The sequence below is a fragment of the Gigantopelta aegis genome, chromosome 8, assembly GCF_016097555.1.
Source record: "Gigantopelta aegis isolate Gae_Host chromosome 8, Gae_host_genome, whole genome shotgun sequence".
NCBI classification, from domain to species: Eukaryota; Metazoa; Mollusca; class Gastropoda; order Neomphalida; family Peltospiridae; genus Gigantopelta; species Gigantopelta aegis.
This window is the reverse complement of record NC_054706.1, coordinates 11355772-11378452: the sequence shown is the minus strand read 5'-3', so window position 1 is coordinate 11378452 and position 22681 is coordinate 11355772. Positions and strand designations below refer to the sequence as shown.

The 22681-nt window shown below is 40.7% G+C and overlaps 1 protein-coding gene across 1 annotated transcript in view; it reads right to left on the bottom strand.

The window, feature by feature from the left end:
• Window positions 1–695: 695 nt before the first annotated feature.
• Window positions 696–22681, bottom strand: part of LOC121380138 (substance-P receptor-like) — a 69973-nt gene continuing 47987 nt past the window's right edge. The window contains exons 2-4 of the mRNA XM_041508922.1: window positions 20313–21265; window positions 8867–9070; window positions 696–4160 (exon numbers count right to left, since the gene is read on the bottom strand). Of these exons, the coding sequence (XP_041364856.1) occupies window positions 3918–4160; window positions 8867–9070; window positions 20313–21188 (1323 nt within the window). The 5' untranslated portion in view covers window positions 21189–21265 and the 3' untranslated portion in view covers window positions 696–3917. The remainder of the gene's footprint in view (window positions 4161–8866; window positions 9071–20312; window positions 21266–22681) is intronic.

Here is a 22681-nt window from a genome sequence, read left to right as displayed (position 1 = left end):
TGTTTAGTGGATGCTAAATCTTTCAGACGGCACTTAAATTCATTATTGATGAATTGTAAGATTAGTTCACGGTCAACGTGCTTTCAGATGACACTAAACGCCAATAGGGATCACTGGGAAGATTATTACAAGGTCAGCGTACGTATTGCCAATACATGTGTTGACTAAACGTTTTGGTTCTGTGTTTCCATGTACAGATGCTACATTTTTGTTGGTGGGGGGGGGGGGGGGAGGGAGTGGGTTAAAACGGAGCAGCCATTTGATTACTGTGTAATCTTTCATTTTTGTGGGCTTAAATTCCATGGTTTTGTTACAGAGCACATTTAGTTGGATATTTAAATGTTTGGATCGAAAAGATAGTATCATAAATTCGTATTATAGTACACATGTATTACATTTTCGTTGTGCTCTCAAATTCGTTGACTGCACTAGTCCACGAATTTTACGAAAATTAGACTACCACGAATAAACGTGTTTTTATTGCATATACATTCGTTGAACACAACCATTTTTATGGGGAACTGAGGAGATCTAGGAGAGCTTACCCGAGCAGTCTTTGAATCCGCGTCCATTCAAAATACAGATATTGCTTGAATATCTTAATAATTTAGTTGTTCAGATTATCGAAACATTCTGAAAAGAAACCCAGTGAATCCATTCTACATCCATGAAGAAAGAACGAAAAACACAGCAAATTTAGCTTTGTGTTAAATAACGTTCAACAATTTTATTACTAAAACATATATCCATGGCGAGGACTATAATATATTATATTGCGTTATATTCGTGTTCTGCTATATTGTAATAATTACAACCATGATAAAACAAGGTAATATTTGTTTACCTTCAATATCGATATAGTAATGGATTTCAGAATCGCATTCGTTGTAAGTCATCAAATGTTTGTTTTGCTTAACTATGATCAAGTCCACTAACCGATGTCACAGAGGTGTCAGATGTACTGGTCTGTGGACACAAAGCGAAGGAGATGTGTTTTTCCTTTTAGTAGCTGAAACTATTGATATTCCGTACAAACATATATTTACTTTGGTTGGTGTTTTAGAGGTGTTATTAGTGTTCTTACACAACGAAATATATTTTATTTTATCAAAGCGATTGTCTTTCCATTGCGAATCAGTCAATGTGCTGTAACATATGTTATAAGATAAAGTTTATTTTGTTTAACGACACCACTAGAGAACACTGCTTTATTAATCATCGGATACTGAATGACAAACATTTGGTACTTGTAACATAATTATATTATAGTTTTAGAGGGAAAATGTAGCGATTTTGTTCCCAATGTTTCTTACCAAATATGTGACATCCAATAGCCGGTGATTAATAAATTATGTGTAGTTAAACATAAACTAATTTTTCCTTTAACCATTATTATAATATGTTCGTAATTATGACTGTGACTATGAAGTATGTCTTGTGAAAAGAAGTGATGTGAAAAATAACCTCTGGAATCATTGTTGGAGCTCAATACTGGTGATATATAATAAGCCATGTTTCACGTTAATATTAAAGTGGTCTCTTAACACAGTTGGCCGCAAATCTGCGATGGACATTTGAGCAGGTTCGTTTCTAGACTAACAGAGATTCAAAGTTTTAAGCACTTTCAGGAGCTGTGAAAAGAATCAAAGGTGTCACGTTGATTCTAGCATATACCAAATGATTCTAACAATGCTGCTAGACTTGGCCCAGTTTACAATAGTTCTTGCCTTGGGATCTTTCCCCATGATGATCCAGTTCTGAAATTCTGTTTGACAATCCGGTTATGCTCTTTGTCGGTAATTCCAAACTACGTATCATATCATTGAGAAAGTATATCCAAACGTGAATCCATCAGTTTAGTGTTTGAAAATATTGCTATCCTGGATCCATGGCGAAAAACGTTTTTCCTGAGGCTTTTGGGTGAACCATATCTTTATATTGCACTTATTTCGTTACGGACATCACCACGCCAACCTTCTTTCCATGTTCAACTTTTACATTGTCCAATCAGTCTAAGCTCTGGCAGCTTGAACCAAATTCCATATTATGTCGCTATAGAACAAGCATATTATCCAAGCACATTTCTGCTAAACATATATTACAAAATATCTCCTGTAATAAATCTGATTACAAACTCTTTTTTCTGAATCTGATTACAAATTGTATTTCTGTTCTGAATCTGATTATAAACTGTTTTTCTGTTCTGAATCTGATTACAAACTGTTTTTCTGTTCTGAATTTGACTACGAACTGTTTTTCTGTTCTGAATCTGATTACAAACTGTTTGCTGTATTGAATCTGATTAAAACGATTTTTCCTGCAATGAATCTGCAACATCTGGTTAGGTTTATCATTAAGACACTAATATGATCATTTGAATCACACAGACATTTCATTCTCTATAGAGACAGTGGTCTATAGATAAGAAACCTGTTTCGAAAGGTTTTGTTTATCCATGAGCAAAACATCATACCATACATCAGATGTTGGCTTGTGGCGGGGAGGGGGGGGGGGGGCTACACATTTAATTCTGATCTGTTGGAATATGTGTATCTTTGTATCATTATTAAATTATTGTTTTATGTAGCATTCAGTTCATGATTCAATGTAACAGTCGACGACATTCTTCCGTTTGTAATTTTGTTTATTGTGGTGTACCACTCGTATCATTATTACACTTGTATATCTTTGGTTACCTATACCTATAAACATATCCGGTGTATCATTTGTTGATTCAATTCCTTTATCCAGTGTACCATTTGTTGTATGAATTCATTCATTCGGTGTACCATTGGTGTATCAATTCATGTACCCAGTGTACCATTTGCTGTTTGAATTGATTTATCCAGTGTACCATTTGTTGTATCAATTCCTTTGTCCGGTGTATTATTTGTTGTATCAATTCATTTATCCAGTGTACCATTTGCTGTATGAATTCATTCATCTGGTGTATCATTCCTGTATCAGTGCATTCATCCAGTGTACTATATGCTGTATTAATTTATTTATTTGGTGTACCATTCTTGTATCAGTTCGTTTATCCAGTGTACTATTTGCTGTATCAGTTCGTTTAACCAGTGTACTATTTGCTGTATCAATTCATTTTCTATATTTGTGTATCATTTTATGCAGGATTCTCGTCATTATTCAGTTTAATATCCGGTGTATGATTTCTGTGTTTTAATACATGTATGAACATATTCACTGTATTTGACTGATTTGTATACCGTTTAGTGTATCACTTGGTTATCATTCCGTGCATCATCTCACACAGATGACAGTGGATTAGGAGACAGGCTGTCCTGCATTTTCTTCAGTCTTTGACATCGTTTTTTCATATTCATTTTATAACACATGGAGACCCACGTGACCCACGTGACCTATAATAGTCATCTGTGTATCTTTGTGTCTGCACAGAATTTGCCATAAGGCCTCCAATCCAATACATCCGCATAGCCACACACGTTTTGAGAAAATAGAATATATCAATATATAAAGTGTGTAATTTGTTTTCACTTTACACGCAGTTACAGGTCAGCAGTTTGTATTGCCTCACTGATTCTAATTCTAATTTCTGCACTTTGCTGCATGGACGAAGTGAAATCGCGGTCAATCGCACACACTTGATTCGCTCTTGTTTAAAAAAATAGTCAAGACGATAAATCAACTGGTGCTCCTGACGTCCAGTATATATCTCTATGTTTGAACCAAGAACGGACACAAGCACTTTTAAACCCTTATTCTCATATCCAGGCTCGCGGTTTCTGGGTCCATTGATGATGGCTGTCTAGATTTTGTTTTTTAACACTGACGTCTTGATAAGCACGTGTTGATGGCTTCTGCTTAGTTCTTGTTCCTAGTCGGCCTGCAGAAGAAGCACTTGTTGAAGGTAAGCGTGAACCGCCCTGCTGGTGGTGTCAGGGCAATGAGTGTGGTTGGAGGTAACATCGGAGGGGCAGGGAGTGGTGCGCCCCGTTCTGCCAGAGTCTGTCTTTGTCGCGTTGTGTCAGACAGAAGCTCACGGGTTTCGGCTCGCTCAAGGCTGGAGAGTATGATATATCCCGCACGTTGTCCGAAGTCTTCCAGCGCCTCGCCCCGGGCCTGTATGTTAGTGAGCTGGAGTGGCACGGCAGACTGTAGAATATGTGTTTTAGATCAGCCTGGAAAAAGAAGAAAGAGGAACAATCATTATTTATAAGGTAAAGAATTAAGTGCAAAATGTTTGTCTGTTTGTCACACGTGCACCTCCAAATTTGATCAAGTAATTAATTCTGCCACTGTATTTGAAGAGGTCGGGTTTTTTTTTACCAAAGTCATAGAGCTACATTACTTGTTATACTTTGTTACGCCACCCCTCTCCCCCGCCACACACACACACACGCACACACACGCACACACGCACGCGCACACACAAACACACACACATTATAAAATCCGCACCTATGTAGCTACTGATTGCTGTATATTACGGGATACTAGACCCATAGGTACGATGTTTGGAGTGGGGTTGGAGATAGAATTTCAAAGGGGAAGGGGAAGGGGGTACAAACCGTATTTTTACAATTATTTATATTGAGTAGGAAAAAAAGTCCCTCGGTTCCTACAGGCCTGAACACATTTTTTGTTTAAAGTTTGTTTTGTTTAACAACGCCACTAGAACACATTGATTAATTAATCATGCCAAAAATTTGGTAATTCTGACACGTAGTCATCAAAGCAAACCAGCTACATTTTTCCTAATGCAGCAAGGGATCTTTTATATGCACCATTCCACAAACATGACAGCACATGCCACGGTCTTTGATATACCAGTCGTGGTGCACTGGCTAGAACGAGAAATAGCTCGATGGGCCCACCGACGGGGGTCGATCCTAGACGATCCGCGCATCAAGCGAGCGCTTTACCACTGGGCTACGTCCCGCCCCTGAACACGTTTAATGCATGGTTTTTTTTGTGGGGGGGTATTTATTTATTTATTTATTTGTTATTGGGTGGGGTTTTGGGGTTTTTGTCTTTTGTAGTAATGGGGGAAGGGCATTCAGCGGGTCAACGTTTAAATCTGTTTACGAGAGATCAAGTACTTTATCAGACAGTATGCTAAGAAGGAGCAGAGTTTCGATCAATGGAGATGTTGTAGGTCATCTCGTCCTAACTTGATCTTCTCATTTCAACCAGTTCCCCGTGACCATTACAATACTCACAACAGTTAGCAAAAATGGATCTGCAGCAGACATATTAATTTCATTGTATGTTTAAGTTGACGTATGGTGCGGAGCGGATAATTTTGTCATGCTCATATACCACTAAGGTTTCGAGCATGTCTGTCCCGGATCCCGTCTCTGGATAGCCAGAAGCCTGATCCGGGACAGATGGCGTATGGTGACGTATTTGTTTACGTGCAATCACGTGACTCCTGGAAATGTTTATTACAGCGTTGATTTCAATAACGCCACATTCCGGGACGTCGGGAGTAATTCACCATTTATGACTTTTAAAACCTACATTTTTTAAACATTGAGGCTGTGACAGAAAATATAAATGACGTCCTACTTTACTCCATTCCTATTAGAGGTTATACACATTACTGTATGACATAAAACAATAACCCCCAAAATGCATACATACAAATAGCTTCATTTTAGGACCATATGAACTAAACCATCGGAAGAGTCTCCAATATATTGTAGCCAAGGCATTGCGAATTCAAATAAGTTACGCTGCGCATAATAAAATTCAATATGGCGTAAACTCACGCTTACGAACGCGTTATCTATTTCTGCATCTCAATCTAAAAATGTGGCACCAAAGCGATTTATTTGGTCCTACTCTCTGGGTAATTCTGCACTGCTGTGTTTGAATGAACTAGCACTCATCCAAATGATGTGGTTAAAGAGATACGAAATTGGCGCGAATCCCCTCGCGCCACCGGAACGTGCGTGTCTCCTTCCAGTCCTATTTGTCAGGCCCTGCAATATGTCGTCTGCTTCTGGGGAGACTTGTGAGCCGAATTAACCCGGAAAGGCACGAACGTAATCTGGTTTGAGACACTGCCAGTCCATCTGGAGAAGTCCCTCGGGAGACTTCGTGTGTGTGCTTTATCGACGGACAAGGAATTAGCCGCAGTTTTCAATGCTAAATGATTCAATCCAGAAACACGCTTTAACTTAGGGGGCGATGTCTTTAGACAGATTTGTTTTTTGTTTTTTCTTTAAATGTTTAACCTTGACCGGCGCAACACCGGCGTTTTTTTACTAACTGTCTGTACTGACAACATGTTTTTCACGCAATTTAAATGTAGAAAGAAAAACATCCAACACCATTACAGAAGGTGGTGTCAGACCCGATGAAACAAAGAAATTTGCAACATATGAAGAGAGGAAAGGAAAGGAATATTTGTTTAACGACACCTCAGCATATTTTAAACTATGGTGATTTGCTGTCTCACTTATGACTATTTCGATATTTGGGGGGGGGGGGAGAGAGAGAGAGAGAGAGAGAGAGAGAGAGAGAGAGAGAGAGAGAGAGAGAGAGAGAGAGAGAGAGAGAGAGAGAGAGAGAGAGAGAGAGAGAGAGAGAGAGAGAGAGAGAGACGAACAGACAGGCAGAAACAGAGACACATAGAGAGGAGAGGAGAGAGAGAGAGAGAGAGAGAGAGAGAGAGAGAGAGAGAGAGAGAGAGAGAGAGAGAGAGAGGTATATTTCCTGAGTGTTTTTCGGTGTCGTTAATAACAATAAAGCAGAAAGGGGTCTTTATTATACACTTTTGATCTCATAGACAGGAGAGCACAAACCATAGTCTTTGATGTACGTTGTGGAGCATTGGTTGAAACGGGAAACAACCTGAGTCCACTGATGGCGATCGATTCTACGACCTCTCGCACTTTAGCCGAACGCTTGACCACTGAGAAACATCCCCCTACACGATAAGCGATAATTGTGGACAAAATTAAGAACTCACGTGTAGTATTCTTAGTGCAACATTGTACTTACAACTGGGGACGGGATTTAGTTCAGTCGGTAGAGCGTTCAACTGAACTGCTTGCTTTGTAGGATCTAACCACGTCAATGGACCCATTTTCATATTGAATCCCCTCCCCACGTCCTAACCAATGCCCTACGACTAGTACATCAAAGGCTGTCCCGTAGAAAAGTGATATACAAGATCACTTGCTGCTAATGCAAAAAAGGAACAGGTTTCCTCTAAGATTTCGTGTCAAAATAATTAAACGTTTGACATCCAACAGTCGATGATTAGTAAATCAATATATTCTAGTGGTGTCGTTAAACAAAAATAAACTTTCACGGTTCAATTTGGAACAGTCCAACTGTTACCCACAGCTTCAGCCCAGCCGGAACGCAAATGATATGTATGCCCAAAACGCAAGTCGCAGGCGCATCACACGCACCGCATCCACTATATCGTTCATAAAGCCGCTTTTGTTTTACTGACAATACTTACTCTAAAGTTATCGTTCATAAACCCGCTGTTACATTATAGACAAATCTTATTCTAAAAGTATCGTTCACAAACCCGCTGTTACATTACAGGCAATATTTACACTGAAATTATCGTTCACAAACCCGCTGTTACATTATAGACAATACTTACTCTGAAATTATCGTTCACAAACCCGCTGTTACATTACAGACAATACTTACTCTACAATTATCGTTCACAAACCCGCTGTTACATTACAGACAATACTTACTCTAAAAGTATCGTTCGCAAACCCGCTGTTACATTACAGACATTACATACTCTACAAGTATCTTTCGCAAATCCGCTGTTACATTACAGGCAATATTTACACTGAAATTATCGTTCACAAACCCGCTGTTACATTATAGACAATACTTACTCTGAAATTATCGTTCACAAACCCGCTGTTACATTATAGACAATACTTACTCTAAAAGTATCGTTCGCAAACCCGCTGTTACATTACAGACATTACTTACTCTACAAGTATCGTTCGTAAACCCGCTGTTACATTACAGACACTACTTACTCTACAAGTATCGTTCGCAAACCCGCTGTTACATTACAGACAATACTTACTCTACAAGTATCGTTCGCAAACCCGCTGTTACATTACAGACAATACTTACTCTACAAGTATCGTTCCAGACAATACTTACTCTACAAGTATCGTTCGCAAACCCGCTGTTATATTACTGACAATACTTACTCTACAAGTATCGTTCGCAAACCCGCTGTTACATTACTGACAATACTTAATCTGCAAGTATCGTTCACAAACCCAATTTTACATTAATAGATTATTATAACATTATTATACGAGCTTGTGTGTCGTACTAATTTTACGAAACGAGTGTCAGGAATCTTGTATTGCTCGGGCGAGAAGGAGAGTAGTACATGAATCCTGACACGAGTTTCGTAAAATCAGTACGACTCACACGCGAGTGTAATACTTTTTTTTATTATCCATATTATTATTGTTTATTAGTTTTTTTTATGAATAACAAGGACAGTCCAAAATGTTTCAACCACAACTAGAAAGAGCCGACGAAATGAAGTCATAGTTCACATTCAAAGTCTGAGCTAGGATTGGAGAAAAACAACGCCATGTCATGACGTCGCTTCCCCAAATGTACGTCATTACACGTGTGTTTTGTATGATTATCATTAACTCGGTTATATTGAAAGATGTGGATAATAATAGACAATACTTACTCTAAAGCCATCGTTCATAAACTCGTAGATGTATGGATTAACGAAGCTGTTACATTATAGACAATACTTACTCTAAAACTATCGTTCATAAACCCGCTGTTACATTATAGACAATACTTACTCTAAAACTATCGTTCATAAACCCGCTGTTACATTATAGACAATACTTACTCTAAAACTATCGTTCATAAAGCCGTAGATGACTGGATTTACGAAACTGTTGGCCATGGACAGCCAGTGACAACCCCAGTACAATGCTTCTTTGTGTTCGTGTGGTACGGTGTTCGGTGCGAACGCGTCCAGCAAAAAGAAGAGATGAATAGGCAGCCAGCACATGCCAAACATCAGCACCACGGTGATGAGCATTTTCACAATCTGCAATACAAGACGGTAATTAGCATTCTGTACGGTGATGAGCATTTTCACAATCTGCAATACAAGACGGTAATATAGCATTCAGTACGGTGGTGAGCATTTTCACAATCTGCAATACAAGACGGTAATTAGCATTCTGTACGGTGATGAGCATTTTCACAATCTGCAATACAAGACGGTAATTACCATTCAGTACGGTGATGAGCATTTTCACAATCTGCAATACAAGACGGTAATTACCATTCAGTACGGTGATGAGCATTTTCACAATCTGCAATACAAGACGGTAATATAGCATTCAGTACGGTGATGAGCATTTTCACAATCTGCAATACAAGACGGTAATTAGCATTCAGTACGGTGATGAGCATTTTCACAATCTGCAATACAAGACGGTAATTAGCATTCAGTATATCAGTATAGGGATGAGCATTTTCACAATCTGCAATAAAAGACGGTAATTAGCATTCAGTACGGTGATGAGCATTTTTATAAGGACGAATAACCAAAGTAGCATTGGAATACTATTCCGGGAAGCATTAAATACCTTTTGGCATTTTCATCTATTGTCATTTTTCAGAATATGTCACACAAAAAAATGTAAGCTTAACATCGGTTATAACTGTACTATCTATGACCATGTTTTGTAGTTCAAGTTTCTGAAACATGTTCAACTGCGACCTCCCCCCACCCCCCACCCCCACCCCACTCTCTCTCTCTCTCTCTCTCTCTCTCTCTCTCTCTCTCTCTCTCTCTCTCTCTCTCTCTCTCTCTCTCTCTCATTATCTCATTATTTAAAGACACACCAACTGTAATCGCAAACACCATCTCTAAACGTCCCTAACGTCATTTCGCATGCCGTGTTAAGTTTACAATTCCTCGATAAGAGCGCGGGACGAAAGTTGCACTGGACTGCTATTCTGAGAAGCATTGAATACCTTTTCAATTACTGGCGGTGATTTAACGCTAAACAGTGCTTCTAGACTCTGTTATAAACAAGAGCACACTATTACCAGAGTCCTTCTAGCCGACAAGTCGTAATTAGCGAATTGTCCCGCTGGACGCCATGGTGTGTACTTGTCGGCGATTCTTGGTTGAATAATGCATTCCCGTGATCCGGTAATGGAGGAAGCATCTCGGCAAAATTACCGATAAATTTCGTCTTTGCCTGGCGGAATTCCCCGAACACGACGGTTCCGGGGCAGTCGTTTAGCGCCAATTACAGATCATGGCATCGGTTTGTTAGTCGCTGTCTGACGAGATGAACGTTTCGGCCAAGCACTGCTAATTATCGACATAAGATCACAAGTACTGGACGCTGGGATTCAAACTTACCGGCTGATGGTTTAATATAGGGAGAGACAACAGAAGATGCTATGCTGCTGTTGGTGATGAGTTCCATTACATTTTCCCATTGTACATCTTATTCTAATGAGAGAAATGAGTTCTTACCTAATTACTATACAACACTTGACGCTGGGATTCAAACTTATCGGTAGATGAGTTAATATGGAGAGAGAAAATGGAATATGTTACTGATGCAAATCTGATGTTGGTGATGAGTGCCATTACATTTTTAATTGGACATCTTTATCTCTGTACTGAGAGAAATGAGTATATACCTAATTACTATACAAATAGAGCAAGTGTAATTACGTTTTACTATTCATTCTCTACAACTAAAAAGTTGCTTTTGTGTAAACTATGTAGAATTTTACAAATTGTCACTGAGAGGGGTGATTCTTCAGTGGTAATAGAAATCAAAATATGTCCAGTACTACTACAGAAAACACTTTCTAAATTAGTTTTGTTTATAGTTCCTCCATAATGCACTAAGTGCAGTCTTAAGAGAATAAAAGTCCGTGTCTCGTCTTGGCAATAATATATGTGTTGTTGTATTGGTCTTGGTGGCATAGTTGTTAAGCTAACGGTCTTAAAGCTGGTAGGTACTGGGTTCGTATCCCGGTCCCGGCTCCCACCCAGAGCGAGTTTACCGACTCAATGGGTAAGTGGTGAAAGGTCACTGCACTGACTTCTCTCTCCCTAACAACCAACCACTAACCCACTGCCCTGAACATACAGTCCAGATACCTGAGGTTTGTGTCCAGAACAACGTGCATGAACTTTAATTGGATATAATTCTGAAAATATGTATGAACAAGCAAAACAAAAGCACTGTAATCATCGACATAAGATTATAAAGATTGGACTCCGGGCTGCAAACTATCGTTGCTTCGACAGTGATATAGTATATATCTGGTATAGTGGTTAAGCCATTGGACTTAAGACTAAAAGGTACCAGGTTCGCACACTGACACTGGCTCCCATCCACACAGAGCGAGATACAGCGGTTAAGTGTAGATGTGTAAGACAAACACACTGACGTGTGTATGTGTGTGTGTGTCTCTCTCTCTCTCTCTCTCTCTCTCTCTCTCTCTCTCTCTCTCTCTCTCTCTCTCTCTCTCTCTCTCTCTCTCTCTCTCTCTCTCTCTCTCTCTCTCTCTCTCTAACTATCTGAAACATCTCCAATGTATTCAGTGCTATTGGACATCCATGACATAAATTTGTCAGTTTATTTGTGAAGCGATAATCGTCGAATCTCAATTTTTCGCATAAGTTCTTCATCGAGATCCTTTCAAAGTGCAGGCGGTGTATTGCTGGAACCTTAAGCCCACCAACAACGAGAGTTATCAGCTGAGCAAAACGTGACTTGAGGCTTTTGGCTCACGTGGTAGATCTCGTGTGCGGTAAGCTTTACTTCAGTGTAGAGATGGAAAAAGAAGGAAATGTTTTATTTAACGACCCACTCAACACATTTTATTTACGGTTATATGGCGTCAAACATTAAGGACCACACAGATATTGAGAGAGGAAACCCGCTGTCGCCACTTCAGGGACTACTCTTTTCGATTAGCAGCAAGGGATTTTTTATATGCACCAAACCACAGACAGGATAGTACATACCACGGCCTTTGTTAAACCAGTTGTGGAGCACTGGCTGGAACGAAAAATAGTCCAATGGGTCCACCGACGGGGATCGATCCTAGACCGACCGCGCATCAAGCGAACGCTTTACCACTGGTCTACGTCCCGCCCTGGTGTAGAGATGGTAGCATGTAGTGGGTGGGTGGATGGGCGCGGGCGTTTGTTGTTAGTTGATGCTTTAATATTCACAACAAACAGAATAAAATAAAATAAACATTATTTGCTACCAAAAATATGTTTGAATGTGAACCTCATCTTGACTGACAACTGTTTGTTGGTTTTGTGTGTGTGTGTTATGAGGATTTTGTTGTTGTTTTGTGGTGATTTGTTTTGTTATTGTTGTGAGGGGGTTTTGGGGGGAGGGGGTTAGGTGCGTCTTAGTTTTTGTGGTTCATTTTGTGGTGATTTTCTGTTTCTTTTTCTTCTTTTTTTTGTGATGAGTATGTAGCCATGAATCATTGTCACGTGATTTACAGACTGTGAGCTGGCGTAGCGTTTATAAAACTCAAGACTCTAATAGAGTATGGGACTTTATCGTCATGGCAACGCCATACAAATTTCATTATTTGAGACTCTAAAACATATTATACGCACGGGCCCTGGTCTTGACCACGATGGATGGTTTCCACTCCCACTTAGGAGCACTGCCACTCGTAGAGCGCGCCAGTAGGACTACAGACCCTCGAAACCTTTCTGGATAGCGTCGGAAACAATGGCACGTCTGAGTGCGCACACGGATGCGCACAGAATATCTCATCCGAAGAAATGTAAGTGTAAGTATTTGACAGAAAGACAGTTACCTGTTAATATTTCGTTGGTGATGTTGACGAGAGAGAGAACTCGACATATTGGCCTTGAATCGCCTCCCTAAGCCATTAAAACTCACTCTTAGAAGAAGACATGTTTGTTTGATTTATCGACACCACTACTCTAAGAGTACAGTGATTTATTAATCATCGGCTACTGGATATCAAACATTTGGTCATTCTGACACGTCGACCAGAGGAGGCTACCTACTTGTTTCCATTATCAGCAAGGGGTCTTTTATATACACTTTCTCACATGCAGGACAGCACATACCATAACATTTGATACATCTGTTGAAGGGCCCTGGTTAAGATAGGGGAAAACACAGTGTGACCATGGGGTTCGCAACTACCACCCAAGCCCTATTGGTAGCTAAATTCCGCCCCGAGACGGTAATCAGATGCGAACTCAGCACCAACCACTCCTAAAGTCACAATTGTCAGTAAATGGTCTTACAAGCCACATAATATTGACATGGAGTTAAAGGTTGCATACCACCAATCGCTTTTGCAAACATTTCAATACAATTTCTACCCATGAATATGTATTCGTATCTTCCATGCAACACATCGACATACAATAGGAACATATTTTAGTTTTCCACACTGCTAGAGCACCGCCTCATTTTGCTGTGTATACTAGTAAATGACAGCATATCATTTGTGCTGTTGTTATCATTTAGTACTAGAAATATATTCAAGCCAGGGTGTTAATTAAATACAGCTACGGTCCACGTACTTGCAATTAAAAAGAGGGGCGGGGCGTAGCTCAGTGGTACAGCGTTCGCTTAGTGCGCTCAGTGGTACAGCGTTCGCTTAGTGCGCTCAGTGGTACAGCGTTCGCTTAGTGCGCTCAGTGGTACAGCGTTCGCTTAGTGCGCGGTCGGTCTGGGATCGATCCCCTTTGGTGGGCCCATTAGGCTATTTCTCCTTCCAGCCAGTACACCACGACTGGTATATCAAAGTCCGTGGTATGTGCTGTCCTGTCTGTGGGATGGTGCATATAAAAGATCCCTTGCTGCTAATCGAAAAAGAGTAGCCCATGAATTGGCGACAGCGGGTTTCCTCTCGATATCTGTGTGGTCCTTAACCATATGTCCGACGCCATATAACCGTATATAAAATGTGTTGAGTGCGTCGTTAAACAAAACATTTCCTTCCTTCCTTGTAATCAAAAAGAGATCTGAAAAGGCATTTCAGTATTTTTTTTTTTTTTTTTAAATGAAGAACTTTTCCCCCTAAACTAGACTATAATTTAAGACGCTGCGAGTCTTGTAACACAACAAACGGCGGTATGGTGCCTAAACTTCTAACAGCCTGCTAAGTTAATAATGTGTACTAGTTGTTACGAAATCATTTCCTTCATTACTGAAATTCTACAAATAGAACGATGGTGTAGCTGGCTGGAAGAAACAGGGGCTTCTAAAGTTCTGGTGTGTCACGGCTCACGAGATTAGTAAAACAAATACGCATTCTATTTCTATTATCAGATGTGATGCTTTACATTCAAAACCTTTTAATGGTAATTCACCGTGCCAAAACTATTTTCCTATAATATCTCCATCATACATATGTGTTTGTATATATGCTTTTTGCTTTCGTTGTGTGTTCTTCGTTTCGTTTTTGTTTTGTTTTCTTTTTTACAGTTCGGGAGAAAAGAACAAGCATAACAAGGTACTCTTAATCCTTTGTTTTATCTGTGTGATCCTTCGCCATATGCCCGACGCCATATAATCGTAATTAAAATATATTAAGCGCGTGCGTCGTTAAATTAAACATTATTTCGTTCCGTCCTTAATGTTTTAAGCCTAGCTTATCTTCTTGATTACGGTTAGTCTGCACTCATAAAACAAAAACAAATAAATAAAATGTATGAAATAAAACCACCCTCCGTTTTATAGTGCTTTCTACTTAAATTGCTTGTTAAATATAGGATCTTGACATTTCTGTAACAAGCCTCCGACATCCGACAAATACAAATCAAACTAATTGGCAGGTAACTAGCAAGGTAATTGGTTCTAGCTTGGCATAGTCGTAAAAAAACAAAAAAAAAACGAATCTCGTTTTTAGAGAAAAAAAGAAAGAAAGAAAAACAGAAAAGAAACACGCGTGTGGTTAAAATAAGTTGATAAAAATATATAAGTTACTGACTGTTAATTCCCGTGAGGCGTGTCCTAGCCTAGTGGTAATGCGTTGGCCTGATGCAAAATCGATCTATTGTCTATCTGGGATCTCGTTTTAGCCAGTACTCCATGACTGGTGTCAAAATAAAACAACACAAATACATTTTGAAAGGCCGTGGTTTGTACTACTATAGTCCGTCCCATCATTCTATAAACTTTTTTTTTTTTTTTTTAAATAATTTCAGTTTGGTTTGACGAAAGAAGAAAAGTAAACGTGTTGGAAATAACCAAAACAAAACAACTATTTGAGTGTGCAATTTACAAATCAGACGGCTCAGAAATAAATAACTTGTAGTAAATTTCATAGTGCGGAAAAAAGGTGTTCACCGTGGGAAGGACTATTGTATCATTTGTATAAAACGATGCATATAAAAGATCCCTTGTTGTTGATAAAAAAAGTACTCTTTGACGTGACGACAGCGGGTTTCCTCTCTCATTATCTGTGTTGCTGTAGTCCTTAACAGTATTATGTCCGACGCCATTAACTCATAACCTTATAGGAGCGGTTTGTGCACTTCCATTAATGTATTATTGAATTAGTATTCTTGCACTGTGAAACGTAAATAAATAAATCTGTCTGATTGTCCGCCCCCTGGAGACTAATTGTTTTTACAGGTCACAGTGACTCAACGGGAGGACTTGAACAATCACACTAAGTGTTGAGAACGTCGTTAAATAAAACATTCCTTCCTTCCGAAAACAAAAATGTTTTGAGCGCATCAGGCGAGTGATCTAGCTCAAGGCTACGTCCCGCCGAAATGTAAACAATATGCCAGCCATCTTCTTGTGTAATGACTTTGATAGGCTCATCATCGATGGCTAGTCACCTTGATCTGTCGTTATCTCGTGTCGTTTTACTTCCTAAAGCCTTCGTCATCCCTTCGTTATTGTGATGATGATGTAGTCTAGTTCCCTCCTGTCCGAGATCAACACACTGCTGATTGTCCGCCCCCTGGAGGCAAAACAATTTAGAGGTCACAGTTTATAGGGGGGTCGACACATGCTACTCTCGATTCACTAATATCAAAACCTATATTAGCTCGGCCATTTACCTTTCGACCGACCGTTCAAAATTGCGCCAAATTCCCTCAATCAAAATTGCGCACCCTTTTCTCTTTGGCATTTAACTGCTCCATTCAAATTCCATAGCACCACCACCACCCCCACCCGCCTGCTACCGATTTGATCGGGCTGCTGGTGCTCCCTTGCACCTGCCAGTGCAGGCGGTCCCTCCTCTCCCCTCCCCCCACCTTTCCTGTCATGGACGGAGGAGCCGGCCAAGGCCGGCTCTTGTGCCCACGACAGGCGTGCACTACAACAGCTTGTTCTGAATGTGCACGTAAAACCCTATGGCATGACATGCTCCCTAGAGTAGAAGACGGGTTTCGATTCCCAAACCATCTCCTGAAGACGCGCCTGAGCACTTAATGACCAATAACAAAATATTGCTCTCAAGAAATTATCCAAATTAATAAAACAAATGACTGATAATGCGGTAAGCAGACCTCGCCATTACAGGCGGCCATCACTCTCTCTCTCCCCCATCGCTCCTCTGAGACTAGTTGCAGGAGAGTCAATTTTAGCTGCCCTTAGAATTCGAATGTATATGGCAACAATATGGTCATACCCCATAACTCTCATTTTGTTTCACGGCCATAAAGCACTCCCCCGTAAATTCCGCGGCAAACATTTTTAAATTCCGCGGTAAAATTTTACTTATTCTGCGGTAAAATGTGATGAATTTTGCAGCAAATTCTGCAACATATAAAACTAAAAAATAACACTTAAAATTAAAACTAGATGTTCAAAATGTTACAGATTTATTTAAAAATCGCGAAAAAGCAGACGATTTATGTTTTAAGCAGACGGGTGCTTCCGGAAGATTGAATCATTAAAACTTGAAATGGAAACGATATGGAAAAAACCCTCCTATTTTTACGCTTACGGATTCTTTGTTAAATGTGATTTGTGATACTTAAATATTGTTGCTTAACATCACGATTCCAACAATCGATACTTATATGTTAATATAATTATGTTATATTAAATTGTATGGAAGTGCTGAATCCTATTTCGTATATGTGGAATCTGTCAAAATGTAATTACAACCCGTCTTCGTCGGTTTCCGTAACCTACACACCGAGCAACGATCGGAACATCTCCCCACAATCCATTGCGCTCTATCTTGTGAGAATTTCCGATTCAATGACAGAAACTAAAGGCTGGTTCCAAACGCAGGTTACGCAGACTAGTAACTGTGAGGCGGTTACCAGTCCAGACTATAATAACTTAAAAGAAAAGAAACAAATGATTTATGTTTCTATTTATTACTGCATGGAAAGTAAACACTATTAAAATTCCATGTTTAATGTTACAATTCAGAAACATCGAACATTTTGCGGTGTTTAAGACAAATTCCACGGCCTAAAATTATGAATTCTGCACGTGTTCTGCACGAAAAGTGATTTTCCGCGGACGAACAATTATTCTGCACGATGGTGCAAATTCTGCAAATTTTTCCGCGTCCGCGGTATCGCTGAATTCAGGAAGGATTGATAAAGGCATAGCCGTCTGTACCCAAATACATGTGCGTGTATTACCATTATTATCTATGTCTGTGTTTTAGTATCTGTGTAATATACAGTTGCATTAGTATCACTGGTAATAATTGCATACTGTTACGAAACTTACTTCATTGCATATAATCTCCTACAAAGACCATCTTGTCACTATACAATATCGTTATTGCATGTTCCTCATATGCCGTTGTGTAACGACCTGAATCCTAACAAACGTCTGTTCTGTCCTTCGGTCCCAGGTCAGGTCACTGACCATGCCAGAGACGGACGTGCCTGAAACCATTGGAGTATATGGGCACGTAAATAGAGTACTGGGACTGTTTTACAAACTCTCTCTCTCTCTCTCTCTCTCTCTCTCTCTCTCTCTCTCTCTCTCTCTCTCTCTCTCTCTCTCTCTCCATCTTTCATTCTTTCTCTCTTTCTCCCTCCATCCCACCTCTCTCCCTCCTCTCTGTTTCTATCTCTCTGTCTCCTCTCTCTCTCTCTCTCTCTCTCTCTCTCTCTCTCTCTCTCTCTCTCTCTCTCTCTCTCTCTCTCTCTCTCTCTCTCTCTCTCTCTCTCTCTCTCTCTCTCTCTCTCCCCTCCACCCCCTCTCACTGTATGTCTGTATGTCTGTGTGTGTGTGTCTCTCTCTCTCTCTCTCTCTCTCTCTCTCTCTCTCTCTCTCTCTCTCTCTCTCTCCATCTTTCATTCTTTCTCTCTTTCTCCCTCCATCCCACCTCTCTCCCTCCTCTCTGTTTCTATCTATCTCTCTGTCTCCTCTCTCTCTCTCTCTCTCTCTCTCTCTCTCTCTCTCTCTCTCTCTCTCTCTCTCTCTCTCTCTCTCTCTCTCTCTCTCTCTCCCCTCCCCACCCCCTCTCACTGTATGTCTGTATGTCTGTGTGTGTGTGTGTCTCTCTCTCTCTCTCTCTCTCTCTCTCTCTCTCTCTCTCTCTCTCTCTCTCTCCATCTTTCATTCTTTCTCTCTTTCTCCCTCCATCCCACCTCTCTCCCTCCTCTCTGTCTCCTCTCTCTCTCTCTCTCTCTCTCTCTCTCTCTCTCTCTCTCTCTCTCTCTCTCTCTCTCTCTCTCTCTCTCTCCACCCTCCTCTCACTGTATGTCTGTACTGTCTGTGTGGGTGTCTCTCTCTCTCTCTCTCTCTCTCCTCTCTCTCTCTCTCTCTCCTCTCTATCCATTCTTTCATTTTTCTCTTTCTCCCTCCATCCCACCTCTCTCCCTCCTCTCTGTTTCTATCTCTCTGTCTCTCTCTCTCTCTCTCTCTCTCTCTCTCTCTCTCTCTCTCTCTCTCTCTCTCTCTCTCTCTCTCCCCTCCACCCCCTCTCACTGTATGTCTGTATGTCTGTGTGTGTGTGTGTCTCTCTCTCTCTCTCTCTCTCTCTCTCTCTCTCTCTCTCTCTCTCTCTCTCTCTCTCTCTCTCTCTCTCTCTCTCTCTCTCTCTCTCTCTCAACAACCTAACCATTAATCCCAGTTCTGAAAAGACAGCTAAAATAGATGACCTTACGGTACCACACCACCATTTTTGTGTCAAAGTATAACATTCTGAAATGACCTTTGAAAATTGTCTTTGATAATTACGAGTAAGTTGAACTCCGTTGTATTTAAATAACACATCGGTTTGATGTTACTTGCTATTTTTAGTATTAACTGATAATAAACAAGTGTTTTGACTGCTATACTCAGGCACGGCGAACTGGGGGCTGGGGGCTTTACCCCCCCCCCCCCCCCCCCCATCCGCCAATAATTATTGGTAGTAAATCTTATTATTGGTAGTAACCCAACCCTCCCCCCCCCCACCCCGAAACTCGGGCGCTTTGCCCTCTGAAATCTCAGTCACACACACCCCTCCCCCAACAAAAAAAAAGGGTTTACTTGCTTCCGCCGTACCTGATACTGTCTCTTGTATAACAGCAACACGGTGATCGGCTTGAGGACATTTTTGTAGTCGACCTGAATTGATTTCCTTTTTGCAAGGTAGTCGTCAAGGGAGGGTACTACATAAAACTGTTAACTACGTGGCCCTCTCTTTTATTTTGTCACAGAATATATCGTTTTGAATTGCATGGAATAATTAAGGGCTGTGTGCAACCTTAAGCATGATTATCAGCGTATTACATTTTACTACGTCGTTTTTTTCAAGGGTCTTGTTTAAAGCGACTGCAGTTCTGTCTTCAAGACGGAAGGAAATGGCTTATTTAACGACACACTAAACACATTTTATTTACGGTTATATGGCGTCTGACATATGGTTAAGGACCACACCGATATTGAGCGAGGAAACCCGCTGTCGCCACTTCATGGGCTACTCTTTTCGAGTAGTAGCAAGGGATCTTTTATATGCACCGTCCCATAAACAGGATAACACATACCACGGCCTTTGATGTACCAGTCGTGGTGCACTGGCTGGAGCGAGAAATAGCCCCGATCTTTAGGAAGCGTGCTTGAACTTTTAACCAACTCGAAAATAAATTATTTCAAATGCTTTAGCTTTGATAAGTTCAATTTATAAGACACAACAGGATGTACGCTGGTAGGCAATGAATAACCATGAAATTATTTACAAAGGTTAGGGTTATTGTGTATATCAACCTTACACGTGTCATAGCAATAACAGCTGAACATTGGGTGATGCGTTTTCAGTGAACTATATCTATATAGTATATCTATATGTAAACCCGTAATTATACTTACTTTCCGTTTGGATTTCACCTGTGCCGCATCTCGTATCTCGTCCGAGTGACCTGGCATCGCCCGAACCGACAGTATCCTTCCGACAATAGAATAAGTCACACACAGAATCAACAAAGGCGTGAAGTACGTCAAACACATTAAAAACAGAGTGTACGCTTTATTCCAAAACTTGGACGGCTCCGGCCACGTTTCGCCGCACTTCGTCTTCCCTTCGTCATTGTTCGTCTTACCCACGAACAGGAGAACGACACTTAGGGCGAACGAAATGGACCAGATGAGAACGATGACGTACTTGGACTTGGATGAGGTAAAGCGCTTCCTGAGAGGGTGGGCGACGGCGAAGTAGCGGTCGATGCCGATGGCCATGTTAGTCGACACGCTGGCCGTCACGGACACTGTCTGGATGAACTGGACAAGCGGACACATGGGGTCGGAGAACACCCACTCGTCCATCAGCTGATAGGTGGTCGTGAACGGAATGCAGATCAGCGCCACGATCAGGTCGGCCACGGACAGGTTCATCAGGAACGGCCGCAGCTCCGTCCTTGACCTCTTCCCGCGCGCGAATATCGCTATGGCGATGATGTTTCCGGTTATGGCCGCCACCGTGGTGAAGGTGTACAGGATGATGAGGACAACCTTGGACTCCACGGACATCGACTGGTCACCAACGGTGTCATTTCCCACCCCTGCTGCAGCTGCTGAGGCTGCTGTGAGATTCGTCTGATTCGTCCCGTTTTCAAACACGGCCGGATTGGCCATGTGGATGTCCGACGGAACGATGGTCTGGTACTCCAGGACGCTGCGGTTGTCCCGCCACGTGTGTTGCGTCGCTAGAACCGATAAGGAGTTGGTGACAACATCCGAGAGATTCATGCTTTGCACCAGAACTGCGCATTGGTCTGGCAGGTCGACCTATCGATTTCAATCTACGTCAACACTCATCGATTGAACTGCAAGAAAAATAAAGAACAAACCTTAACAACATGATGTGATACTGATCATGTAACCTTACATGGTATTGAGTCTAAGGAGATTTACTTATTCAGTATCAGAACGATCAAAACAAACGGAAAACAGATATTTTTCACTGGCGTGTCATGCCTCCGCACACCCAATGACCTCTTTTTTTGTTTCTTTAACCGTTTATATTTGCCTGACTCCACGTAACTTGACTCATAGCATAGACAGTGCGGGTGCACCCTCTTCAATGTTGGTGGCCCTCGTATATAAATTACTGGTTATGTATTTGTATGTAGTCAGCATCCTAAAGTAGGCGTTTATAAGATTTAACAATTTGGATTATATGCTAAAACAATCTATCATAGCATGCCAAGGCATCGACGTTGTTGTTGTTGTTGTTGTTGTACTGTTTTGTTTTGCATTTGGTTATTTTTCCTTTTTATGTTTTTGTTGTTGTTTGTTTTCTTGGGGTGTTTTTTTGTGGGTTTTTTTTTTTTTGGGGGGGGGGGGTTGTTGGGGGTTTTTCGTGGGGTTTTTGTTTGTTTGTTTGTTTGTTTTTTTTGTTTGTTTGTTTGTTGTTTGTTTGTGTTGTTTGTTTGTGTTGTTTTCTGTTGGTGGGTTTTTGTTTGTTGGGATTTTTCGGGGGGTTTTCCCAGTTTTGAACAAAGTCTCCATTATGCTCATCCACCATTTCGTTCAACCCATTCCCCAACTGCTTCTGGGCGATTTAACTGACAATAAACTTTAGAAATCTCTTCAAGATTTGTGCACAAACTCCACTAAATGTTCGTATATGTACAATTTATAACACTTTCTGTCAGGTATTCAAGTTATTGAATCTTTTAAATGTGCACTGACGTCATACACACCGTGTTTACTTCATATCGATCTGCCTATGGAATATTTATGAATTTGTGAAAGGTATTTATCCTTTATTAAATTTATTTCCGCATGTAACCTTTCTATGTGGATCACATTACAACTGCAGACAATCAATGCCTTGTTTGTTTTTCTTGCCCTTTTTTTTCTTCTTTTTTGAAATCAGAACTGATTTCACTGTTACATGCTATTACATGATGAAAATGGCGCCAACTCTATTAAATATGGTGTAAAACTGGGTTTCTGTGTTCTCATTTAACTATGAGTGGCCGTGGTATGTGCTATCCTGTCTGAGGGATGGTGCATAGAAAAGATCCCTTGCTGCTAATGGACAAATGTAACGGGTTTTCTTTCTGAGACTAGATATCAAAATAATTAAATGTTGTGTGATGATGTTAAAGAAAAACAAACTTTAAAAATCCAAACGGGGTTGATTCGTGCATCTAGAATTGAATGACATATCCTGTAATGTGTTGCTTGTATGCTGAGGGGCTGGATGTAGCCCAGTGGTAAAGCGTTCGCTTGAT